The 12,827-nt window shown below is 44.1% G+C and overlaps 1 protein-coding gene across 2 annotated transcripts in view; it reads right to left on the bottom strand.

Annotated features, from left to right (window-relative positions):
* LOC126210134 (signal recognition particle receptor subunit alpha homolog) overlaps positions 1-12,827 on the bottom strand; it is a 68,462-nt gene that overhangs the window by 12,413 nt on the left and 43,222 nt on the right. For both annotated transcript variants that reach the window (XM_049939283.1, XM_049939282.1), the window contains 3 exons: positions 12,612-12,803; positions 6,775-6,946; positions 3,054-3,181 (listed from right to left, as the gene is read on the bottom strand). In XM_049939283.1, the coding sequence (XP_049795240.1) occupies positions 3,054-3,181; positions 6,775-6,946; positions 12,612-12,803 (492 nt within the window). The remainder of the gene's footprint in view (positions 1-3,053; positions 3,182-6,774; positions 6,947-12,611; positions 12,804-12,827) is intronic.

Raw genomic sequence — 12,827 nt, 5'->3', positions numbered from 1 at the left:
TTACCTTTACTTTTCTTAGACATTGAGTGGGGAGATGATTGACTTATCATGAGGAAATCCCCAATGATTGCCAGCATCTCTGATGGCGCACTCCTTGCAACTGGGCCCCCCCCCCCCCCCCCCCCTCACAAGGGGGAGCACCTGCCTTAGGTGATTGTTCACACCTCATGTAACACCTTCCGAACACCTGACAGAAGGACCAATCGGCAATTTTGGAATGTTACAGCTTCCTGGGACTAGCCTGTAGCAGGGGGTACGCGCGAACCCTAACTGTCGACCTGGGCCTGGGAATTATGCATTACCCAGTCACCTGTAACATGTCAAATGTGTGAGCTCGACTTCAGGAGCACACAGGGAGGAGGAAGAAGAAGAAGAAGAAGAAGAAGAAGAAGAAGAAGAAGAAAGAGGATCCTCAAATGCCGAAGTGGAGGAATGAGAGAAGGGAAACATAGAAAGGAAAAGAGAGTGAAAAACAAAGGGGAGACTGTTTGCACGTCAGCGACAGAATGCAGAACATTCCCAATAATACCCCAGACATGGTCCCCAAGGGAGGGGAAAAAGAATAGCAAGAGGATAGACATGCAGCATGGAAGGGAAAAATGCTGCAAAGGCTGGGGCCCCCATGGTAGCCAAACATGAACCCACCAAAGAGTGGCGAGCCCCCTCGGAGGAATGGCAGCACTACGGCAGTGACACGTTCCTTGGCATAACTGTCATGGGTAGTGAGGCATGAGTTGCTCACAACTGAGCAGCAGTCAATCTATTAGCATCACAGTGGCTCTTTGATCAATTTGTAGTTCAGACAGACACTGCTGTTGCAGAAAGTGGTGTGCTTGGTGTCTGGGAGAGGAAGGGCATCCTGTTCATTGGCTTCCTACCCAGAAGGAATCAGTGATGGGAAAAACAGTCTGGTGGGAACTGATACCAGTATTTTAGTTCTAAAAACCAGCATTTCTCAGTATTTGTATGCTCTGTGTTATAACAGGTCTGTCTATTTTTTACTAATAACTGGATAGAAGCCCATTTTATCAGTGTGTCATATCAGTGGTGCTAAATTGTTTTTAAATAAAACTTGCTTTAAAAATGAGTAATGTTAATTAGTAAACTTCATTTTAGTTAAACTGCTGATATCAATGAGCTGCAAACACACAAGAATTGGCACACCACTGCTGAGGCAATAATGCAGCTGTTGCTGTGCGAGGTGGCCTCTTAGACAATGTCTGCAGCTCTTGTAAATGCATGACTTAACATGGAAAGTTGAGTTTTCACCCTTTAGCACTGACTATTCATAATGCTCAAATAGTGGTATGATCCTCTAATGCAAAACGATTTCCAAGATTTCAAAAGAATACAATAGTTCTGGGGAACCATGCGACCACTACGGTCGCAGGTTCGAATCCTGCTTCGGGCATGGATGTGTGTGATGTCCTTAGGTTAGTTAGGTTTAAGTAGTTCTAAGTTCTAGGGGGCTGATGACCTCAAAAGTTAAGTCCCATAGTGCTCAGAGCCAACAATAATTCTGGTAGTATTCAAGCCCTCATTACTTTTGGAGATATGCAGCGAATGATGTACAGACTTAGGTTTTTTTATCATCTATTCTATTTGACATATCTTGAAATGTGTAATGCAAAAGTGTGAGGGAGGCAAAAAAAATTTCAGTCTTTTGGTGTCTACGTTTATTACTTAAAATAATAGTAAGAAGAAGCCAAAAATTGCTTATTTCTGAAACTGGTTATTTTGTGCAGTTTTTACAGTAAAGTTGGACTGGAGGGGAAAAAAAATAAAAAAAATTTAAAAAAATACCGTAACTGAAAATTGGTTGCTTCAGTGATAACAATCACCCCTAAGGTGAACCAATGAATGTTAGTCATTATTGTGAAACACTGCAGAAATTTCCACAGATCAAACAAAACTTTATGTGCTGATATAAGGCAACACTTGCCCACATATGGCTCAGTGCACAACTACTGTTCTGAACGAATTTAGCTGGGAGCTCTTATCATCCACTGAACAGTACCGACTTTGCTCCCAGTGATTTCCATTTTTTCTTGTGCCTGAAAAAAATTCCTTTCCTCCAGTCATCATTTTCACAATGCCAAAGAGCTGAAGACAACTGTCACGTGCTGGTTCCATTCCCGGCAGCAGAAATGAATAGCACAGGAACACGCAACTCTGATCCCAAGATATGACGTGTGTCTCAGTTCTGGTGGAGATAAAAGTCGAAAAATAGTTGATACATCACTGTACCTGTTGCCAATACAATTTTTCATACAACTTTCTTTTAAAGGAAGCAAAGAACAGGAAAATTTAATTTCTGGGTGAATCTCATAATTCCTTTTTAAATTATGAACTTCAATGTATTATTATTAGTTCTTGGCATGCATCTTCCCACATCGAGGTATCAGATGGTCTAGTGAAACATAACAGCTAGCAGAGTCTCACCCACTTTAAATTAAGAGTATACGTTGAGTCTTGTTATGGTAATTCCAAACAGAAGTATAATCGATAGGTCATGTTAAATATTGTACATGCATTTTTCGTGAATTTACTGTGAAGAATGCTATTTTAAGTATAAGTTGACCTTGCTACCTACTGGCACTATATTTTGTGATTGACATTGTCAAAATCAAATGTATTTTGTTAATTTGTTAAAAAGAAAAGTGATATACATTATTGCAAAACATGTATATACAGACCCTGCAAGGTCACTAACTTATGCCAGTTTTTCCACGTGATTTCAAAGTGGTCACCATGCCACTGAGTTTTGTAAAAATAAGAGGACACTATCTTTTGGATGGAGATCTTTGGAGGTGGCAGAGGAAGACTTTCTTTTTTGTTTGGTGTGGAGTTATAATGGCCGTACAGTAGTATGATAGCTTTTCTAAAAAAAACAATATGTGTAGCACAAATTAGTGACATGCAATTGACTGCCTGGCCAGTGGTTGTATCACCAGGAAATCTCTATCTTTTATACAGCTGCCAAAGCAGATCAACTCACAGCACCAAAGATACAGAAACGGGAGAGGAAGCTTTTCAGTAATCACATACGGTACCTTGGCTAGTGCCCTCATTAGTGGCTCATTGTCTTGCATACGCCCTGCTGTGTCCACTAGCACCACATCCAGTCCCTGGTCCCGGGCATAGCCAATAGCCTCCATTGCAATCCCAGCTGCATCTTTGCCTGTCAAGATGAAGTAATACAGTGAACAGAAGAAATGTACATAGCAACATTTACTGTCACTATGTAACACCTGTAAGAAGAACTATTTCAAAAATAAACTACTATTACACAAAATAAGTTAGCACATACTCTCTTTCACTTGTTGACAGAACCTACTGATTTTGAGAACTAGCATTTAACACATTTATACGAGCCAGCCTACACAGCTGCAACATATGTATTTTTTCTTCAATTGTAACTGAAGATAGTTTATCTTAGACAATACCACGTTATGAACGTATATTCACATTTATTTACAGCAGAATGTTTCATATATCAAAGCTACCTGTGAAAATTATTGTAAAACAGTAAAAATTACAAAAAAAAAAAAAAAAAAAAAAAAAAAACCAAACATGAGTACTATACCTTGATCAGACTACAAAATGATCGACATCTATCTGTTTACAGGGCTGCCACCGTAGGAACATCCAACCAGAGAACACAATGGTCGTACCTTCTGTTCTGGTCACCAGTGTCAACTGTCTTTGTGGGAATAACTACATCCAGTAGCAGAAGACTGTTGTGACTGGTAACCTAACAGTTGTGTTATATTCTGATTTCTTTGTTTCCCTCTGTGGCAAATCTGTTTTGAACAACTGAAGACCTGAAGCCTGTAGCAGATGTACAATGCAAGTGTGGTTGTTACACATAAAGTTCAGCGAGCTGCTCAAGTTTTGCGTGGTCGTACACGTGAGTGTGTGATCGGTGTTCTAACATTTCAAGGAGGAGAGAGATACAATGGTGCAACTATTGCCTCCAACGAAGGTAGTCAGAACTACTGCAGATGCTTTGAAGTTTCATAAAAACACAGTTGTCCAAGTCTGGAAGTAAAAATACTGTGCAGGACAGGAAAGGGCTGGTTTGTCAAAGCTAAGGATGCCTGTTAAAAAGAGGAGAGAACAATGATTAACATACTTTACTTCACTCCAACAAGGTGCAGTTTGTCACCACATATATGGATATCATGAAAGGAAAGAACATCTAAGCATAAAAGACTGTGCATTACTCTTTGTTTGGCAGAATTATTGTTGTTATTAAATTATTTAGTGGCAGCAAGACTTCTTAACAGTTGTCAGAACCTTCCATTTCGAAACAAAAGTCTGCCCCAATAGCTGAACGGTCAGCACGTTTGAATGCCATGCATGGGGGCCCGGGTTTGATTCCCGGCTGGAGTGGGAGATTTTCTCCCCTCAGGGTCTGGGTGTTGTGCTGTCATCATCATTTCATCCCCACTGTGGACGCGCAAGTCGCCCAATGTGGCATCGCACTCAATAAGACTTGCACTTGGTGGCCAAACTTCCTGCCTGGGAACTCCCGGCCATTGACGCCATGCAATCATTTCCATTTTTCGAAAAACAAAAAAATTAATGCATGCAAAATTATAATGGAGACACATGATACTGTTGTGCAGCATTGTCAGTTTTTAAGAGACATTGTTAAAGTAACATCTGAAGACACTGTGTGGCTTACCTAAACATAGATAAGTGACACTCATTCTGTCAGGAATGACTGGACAGATGATAGTATATGTTGAAGCATTGCTTTTCCCTTGGGAAAGGTTGCAAGAATCACTGTCTTTATGTGCTGGAATTTCATCTGGTTTCATACCAAACTGTCATCTGGTCTGAACGCTGGGGAAAACAAATGACTATCATGGTGAGACAAACCTAAATAGTTTTCTGAAGCAGTTGAAGTGGATCAACTGTTGGTAAACTTAAATTGGTCATCTGCCATTGTAGAGGCTAATGCCCCACACCACATTAAGCAACAAGGATATTGCGATCCTGTAAAGCGAACTCAATACTGCATGTCAACAGGAAGTGTGAGAGGTTAGTACAGAGCAGCACAGCAGTTGGGCTTATATGGCCATACAGCACATGCACACTGCAGCAAACTGACAACATTGCTCCCTTCCACGTTCAACTGTGGTTTGCTGTCAATCACTTTGATATTTTGATCAGGGTATAGGCTTGGTCTTGTTGAAATAGTTACCCCACCCTCCATGTTCATTGGTTTAGAAAAACCATGGAAAACCTAAATCAATGTGACTGGAGGTGTGTGTAAATCTGGACAGCCACTGCTAAACAGATCATATGCAGAGCAGAAACAGTTCTTAAGGAATGGAGAATTACACTAACTAAAGAAACAACTGCAACAAAAAGAGAACAACAAAGTAGTTACTGCAATAATGGTACGTCCTGGGCAAAAGAGATACTTTTTTAGTAAAGATAACAACTCACCAAATAATAAAGGTGTTGAGACATTGGAATGCACAAAAAACAAAAGTGAAAACTTCCCTATTTTTCAGGCAAATCCTTTTAGGCCTAGAGTACAAATGCAACAGGCTGAGGGAAAGCCTAATGCATGATGAAAGAAGAAGAAGTAGTACAAATGAAATGAAATGATCATGTGGCACTGATGGTCATGAGTCCCCACCTGGGGAAGTTCGGCTGCCAAGTTGCAAGTCCTTTCAGTTGAGGCAAGACTGGGTGACTTGCATGTCGATGATGATAACACAACACCCAGTCCCCAAACGGATAAAACTGACCCGACTGGGAATCGAACCGGGCCCACTGCATGGCAGACAGACAGACAGACAGACAGACAGACAGACGGGACGGACACTGAGCTAGCTTTGCTTACTTTTATTCCAGGAAATTTTTGATGTTCTACTTAAGACTTTCCATTGCCAGACTCCTTATAAGAAAAGAGTTCAACAACATAGTGCTGACTAACTAACAAATGGTAATATGAATTAGTTAACAATATTCTCTCATTTATAGAATGAGATGTTTTTCAGACGTTAAACTGGGTGAAAGTTAAGTGTGTGTTTCGGAGAATGCACAGGTAGATGTCAAACTACGAATCTGTCAGCCTTGGCAATAGTGAATGAGGAGGGAGTACTCAAGTCCCGATTGGTACTAAGATTTTTTTCTGGCTTTTAATATTACTTAGACCAATGCGAATGGTGTATACCATGAAATTACACCGTGGTTTGGATTTCACTTTAAACTATCGGTCTCCTTATAACTGTTCCATTCTTGGTGTATCTTGCATGACATTGTCTTCCTGTGGCTTTCTGTAATTTTTTTTCTTATCAGATTTACCAGTTTCTGAGAGCTCATCAATTGCATTCTGGAATTCGACTCATGGTTGTTAACTATTGATTTACCTCTACTTCTGACTCTTATCTTTACTCTCTTAAACAAGATGTCTGAGTTTTTCTTTCCCCCCCCTACTACCTATATCTTACACTATCTTTCCACCCCTGAAATTAGTACTCCAATGTTTCCAAAACTAGAGCTTCAATACGCTTTCTGAATTCACTGGCCTATATTTGCAATAGTTCTTACTTCCTAAGAGCCCATGAAATACACACCCTTCATCTGTGTAAATATCAAATATTTCTTATCTACTGATAAAACAGTAAATACGATAAATTTCTTGCATAAAAATAAATGTGAGTAAAATCACTTAACACTGTGTTGAAATGTTTAATTGGGCCACAGTTGTAGGCACGAAGATAAAACTGCTTCGTGTCCAAAATTACGTACCATATCCTTTCTCATAGAGCTGCACCATTTGCTTCCCACCATGCATCTCGGGAGGATGCAGATTATTCAATGAACGAGTGTGCGTACGGAGCTGTTCGACAGCACCGGCACGGAAAGTGTCACAGGCTGCGATGAGCACTCTGAGGCCATTCTCAACGAGCCAAAAACAGATCTAGAAAGAAGGCAGTCAGTTGCACTAAGTCATACTCTCACATGCTAAAAACAAAAATAATCAGTTATTGACAATACAATGTAAATGGATAGATAAATTCACTCACCAAGTGGTGGCAGGAGAAAAACACACACACACACACACACACACACACACACACACACACACACACACACAAAGGTTTAACTTTGGCAAGCTGTTGGAGGAACTGGCTCCTCCTGGCAGAAGAGTTGAAGGGGAAGGAAGAGGTTGGTTGGTTTGAGGATTAAAGGGACCAAACTGCAGAGGTCATCGGTCCCTTGTTTCATAAACACACAGAGCACAGGGAAACCATCCATTAGTCATTCGAAACAAGATAAAAATGCCAGGGGAAGAAAATCGCCAAGGTCAAGATTAAAGAAACATGGAAAACGGAGCACAGCAACAAAAACAACACAGAGAAGAAAGGCAGAAGGGATTAAAACTGCACAGCAGAGGACTGTTGCTGACTGATCACGAAAATAATAGGATGAGCCAGCCACTCTGCAACACGTTAAAACCTCCAGCCTAAAAGATTAGGGTGGAGTCGAATTACAACACACAACAAAGTAAAAGATACAGCACAAAAGAGGGTGATGCAATAAAATTAGAGGGACCGATAAAACCCACTTGCTCGAAGAAAACCTAAAACACGATCTGCCATAGAGACATCGTCAGCTAAAAGACACGATAAATCACCCAAGAGGTTAAAAGTTCGCCTGAGGGCCGCTAAAAGAGGACAGTCCAATAATATATGGGCCACCGTCATATTCGCACCACAGCGACAATGAGGGGGGTCCTCTCGACACAACAGATGACCATGCGTCAGCCAAGAGTGGCCAATGCGGAGCCTACACAGAATAACAGAATCCCTGCGAGAGGCCCGCATGGAGGAACCCCACACAGTCGTTGTCCCCTTTACCTGCCGCAGCTTGTTGGGGGCAGACAGAGTGCGCCATTCGTCTGCCCACATCCGAAGGATCCGACGGCGTAACACCGATCGGAGATCAGTTGCCGGGAGGCCGATCGCCAACGGCAGTTTGCGGGTGGCTTCTTTAGCTAACGTGTCGGCGTGTTCGTTGCCCGCTATCCCAACGTGTCCCGGGGTCCATATGAACACCACTGAACGTCCACGCTGTCCAAGAGCATGAACGGACTCCTGGATGGCAACAACAATGGGATGGCGTGGGTAGCACTGGTCAAGAGCCTGCAGACTACTGAGCGAGTCACTGCAAATGACAAAAGACTCACTAGTGCTGGTACGAATACGCTCAAGGGCACGAAAAATGGCTGTTAGCTCTGCGGTGTAAACACTGCAGCCGTCCGGCAAGGAGCGCTGGTCTACATAGTCCGCATGAGCGTAAGCGTACCCCACACGGCCATCAACCATCGAGCCATCTGTATAGATTATCTCAGAGTCACGGGATGCGTCGAGGAGAGCAAGAAATTGGCGGCGCAAGACTGCAGGAGGAACTGAATCCTTTTGCCATTGTGAGAGCTCCAGCCGAAGCTGCGGCCGATGAATACACCAAGGTGGTGTATGTGGGTGGACCTGAAAAGCAGACGGAAGGGGCAAAGACTCGAGTTCACGAAGGAGTGACCGAACACGGATCCCAATTGCGAGGCCTGATCGCGGCCGCCAACGTGGGATATGGACTGCCGCATCGGCGAAAAGGAGACGGTAGTTAGGGTGACGGGGAGAACAACGGACGTGGGCAGCATAGTTGGCTAAGAGTTGTTGACGCCGAATGTGGAGCGGAGGAATCCCCGCCTCAGCAAGTAGGCTATTAACAGGACTGGTGCGGAATGCTCCTGTCGCCTGTCGAACCCCACAGTGGTGAACGGGGTCCAGCAGTTGCAACGCTGAGGGCGACGCTGAGCCATACGCCACACTCCCATAATCCAGTCGGGACAGCACAAGGGCTTTGTAGAGCTGCAGCAGCGTGGTACGGTCTGCACCCCAAGTTGTGTTGCTGAGGCAGCGGAGGGCATTCAGATGCTGCCAGCACTGACGCTTGAGCTCACGAATATGAGGAAGCCAAGTAAGCCGGGTGTCGAACAGCAATCCCAAAAAACGATAGGTGTCAACGACCCTGAGCATAGCATCCTGAAGATAGAGCTCAGGGTGGGGATGGACAGTTCGACGCCGACAAAAGTGCATAACACAAGTCTTCGCAGGAGAAAACTGAAACCCATGGGCTAAAGCCCACGCCTGCGCCTTGCGAATGGCTCCCTGCAACCGACGTTCTGCAACACCAATGGTGGAGGAGCTGAAAAAGATGCAGAAATCGTCAGCATATAACGTGGGTGAGACAGACGACCCTACTGCTGCTGCAAGGCCATTAATGGCCACAAGGAAAAGGGGCACGCTCAATACAGAGCCCTGTGGAACGCCGTTCTCCTGGATATGAAGTGAACTATGGGATGTGCCAATTAAAACGCTGAATGTCCGAACAGATAAAAAATTCTGAATAAAAATGGGGAGAGAGCCCCGGAGACCCCACCCGTACAACGTGGCGAGAATATGGTGCCGCCACGTTGTGTCATATGCTCTGGAGAGGTCGAAAAAGACGGAGACGAGGTGTTGGCGCCTGGAAAAAGCAGTGCGGATTGCAGACTCAAGGAAGACCAAAGTATCGGCGGTGGAACGGCCCTGACGGAAGCCGCTCTGGCACTGAGCCAGAAGACCCCGAGACTCGAGCAGCCAACACAGCCGTCGACTCACCAAGCGTTCCAGTAGCTTGCACAGAGTATTTGTCAAGCTGATGGGCCGATAGCTATCCACAGTAAGCGGGTCCTTACCAGGCTTCAGCACCGGAATGATGGTACTTTCTCGCCACTGCGACGGAAAGACACCATCACCCCATATGCGGTTGAAGATGGCAAGAACACATCGCTGACAGTCCGGGGACAGGTGTTTGAGCATCTGATTGTGGACGCCATCTGGCCCAGAGGCTGTATCGGGGCACTGTGCCAGGGCGCTCTGGAGTTCCCACAAACTAAATGGGGCGTTATACGTCTCAGGGTGGCGAGAAGCGAAAGAAAGCCGTTTGCCTTCCTCCCGGCGTTTGAGCGCGCGAAACGCGGGCGGGTAATTCCCCGACGCAGAGGCCCGAACATAGTGCTGTGCGAAATGCTCTGCGATTGCATCGGCATCGGTGGATACCACCCCGTTGATGGTAAGCCCTGCGACACCTGTAGAGTGCTGCAATCCGGAAGGAAGAGGGATGAAGGAAAAGGACTGGAGAGGTTTACTCTTTCTTTCTCATCCTGTCTGGTAAGTCTCCCTGACCCGGGGCTCTGTGTGACTTTTCTAAACTGTGCCCTTTTTCTTAAACCTCTCTAGTACTTTTCCTTCACCACTCTTCCTTCCCATTGAACTCTTCTGCCAGAAGTAGGAGTCACTGGCTCCAAAATCTTGTAAAAGTAAAATCTTTTTGTGTGTGTGCACTCATTCCTGCTGCCACTTGCTGAGTAGATTTTTTATCCACCCATTTCCGTTAGATATGTAGCAGCGTGTAATTTATAGAAGTACACACACTTCCTAGTTTTCAGAACTATAACTTACTTCCTCAGGGAGAAGGAAGAGATAGCTTGGGAACGTTAAAAGGGATGGGAACATCACACAGATCCCGGGATGAGAGGGACTCCACCTGTAATGAGCTGCAAGAGAGAGACAGTGGAGGAGGTTCCAGAGATAATAGGTCAGAAACTAATGACATGTAAATAAAGAAGTATGTATAAAAATATAATTAAAAATAATGATAATGAAAAAAGGGGTTTAGTGGAGAATGTGTTAATGGAAATTAAGTTTCGGTGGATGTCAAGATAAGAAGATGCACTGGAGAGCCAGCTCCCATCTCCAGAGTTCAGGAAAAACACAGTCGAGACGTTGCAAGAAGATCCCCGACAGCTCGCAGTACTGTCACCATCTTTCAACTAATAAGTGTTAACGGTTGCAGGCGAAAACAGCAGCCGTCTACAGAGATTCGACAACAATGAGGTACTGCCACAGAGACGTTTATAAAATCACATTATGTTATTGGTTTAAATAACCCTGCAAAAGCTGCCGTGCCCAGCCCGCTGCAACTGCCAAGGCTCAGATTAAAGTGACAACTGTAATATCTTGATGATGGCTCCAAATAGCCTATGTGGCGTAGCAGCAAGCATGCATTCAGGTCCTTGTGCCATGCTATAAATCACATTTAATAACTGTGTGCTGGGTATCCCCAACTATAGACCTGTTACTTCTACAATGAAGATAAGTACACAGTCCAGCCACATTGATGTGACCACTTGTTGAAAGCCTGAATAACCACATTTTGCAGCACAGCCCTGCAGGAAGAGAGAATGAATCAGGTTCTGGAAGGTACTGATAGGGATGTGGAGCCATGCTGACTACAATGCTGTGGCCAGCTGCAATGGGTTTCTGATGGAAGTGGTCTCACAGAGTCTCGATTGAGCTTAAATAAATCTGGCTAGTTTGATGGCCAGGGGAGCTTGGTAAACTCATTCTGGTGCTTTTCGAACCATGCACATACAGTTTGAGATGTGCGACATGTTGCACTGTCCTTATGGTAGATGCCATTGTGCTGAGGAAAAACAAACTGCATGTATATGTGGACATGGACCACAAAGATGGAGGCATAACTGTGTCGATCCATTGTGTCTTCCACAATGACAACATCACCAAGGGAACACTGAAAACTTTCCCCCAGACCATAATACTCTCTCCTCAAGCCTAGACCATTCCGACAATCGCACGGCTGTACCCACCAATGGCCTTCTGTCCAATGGAGCATAAGATGTGACTCATCTGAAAAAGGCACCTGTTGCCACCAAGTGGACGTCCAGTTGAGGTATTGGCATGCAAATTACAACCTTCGACAATGACCAATAGAAGTCAGCACATAGACATTCATACAGCGCCTGCTGTAGAGTTCAGTACTCAACGACATTTGTTGAACGATCGTCAAGGAGACATTGTCGATAGCCCCTTGGTTCATCTGGGTGGTCAGCTGCTCAATGGTTGCATGTTTATTCACCCATACACATCTCCACAACTGCTGTTCACATCATCTATGATCTTGGTTTTAGATGGCACCATTTCACCATGTACGGCATACTTTGAACACGGCAGTGCACCGTAAGTTTATAAACTTAGCCACTTCAGAAACGCTTCCACCCTTGGATCAGTAACCAATGATCATACCCTTTTGGAAATCAGCTAAATCACTGTTTCCACATCATGACAAGAACATTGTTTTCTGCATCTTTCCCACACACTTTATATACCCTCCACTGTTAGTGCTGCCACCGCTTTATGCAGTTATTGCACATCAATGTTGAACATAGTGGGTAGTCGCACTGATGAGACTGGACCATGTATATATATGTGTTATTTTAGTTCTGATTAACTAAAGGAACATGGTGATATTCTTGGTTGAGGTACCAACTAAATCATTTGTAAACTGATGCTATAAATAATAGTTTTGTAAAAGTCAGATAATTTCCTGTCAAAACACTAGTAGTTGTGTTAAATGGCTGTCAGCTCCACTGACTTCCCTACTAAAGGCAGACTAAATTCTTATACTACCAACTTAAAGTCAAAGTTACATTAAACTGTATTTATGAGAGTATCTATTACCTTTGCAAGATTTGTAGATTTCCCCACACCATTGACACCACAGAAAGTGATGACAAAAGGCCGCCCCTGGCGCCGGGCCTCCAATGCATCTCTCAGCACATCGACACGACGTTTCGGGGACAGAATGCGAAGCAGAGCATCAGTAAGTGCTGCACGGACCGTTTTGGCAACGGTATCAAATGTTCCGACAACCTGCAATGTGCAGCAGACCGATAA

The sequence above is a fragment of the Schistocerca nitens genome, chromosome 10 (genome assembly GCF_023898315.1).
Source record: "Schistocerca nitens isolate TAMUIC-IGC-003100 chromosome 10, iqSchNite1.1, whole genome shotgun sequence".
In the NCBI taxonomy this organism is placed as follows: domain Eukaryota; kingdom Metazoa; phylum Arthropoda; class Insecta; order Orthoptera; family Acrididae; genus Schistocerca; species Schistocerca nitens.
The sequence above is the reverse complement of the archived record's forward strand: the minus strand, read 5'-3'. Positions and strand labels throughout refer to the sequence as shown.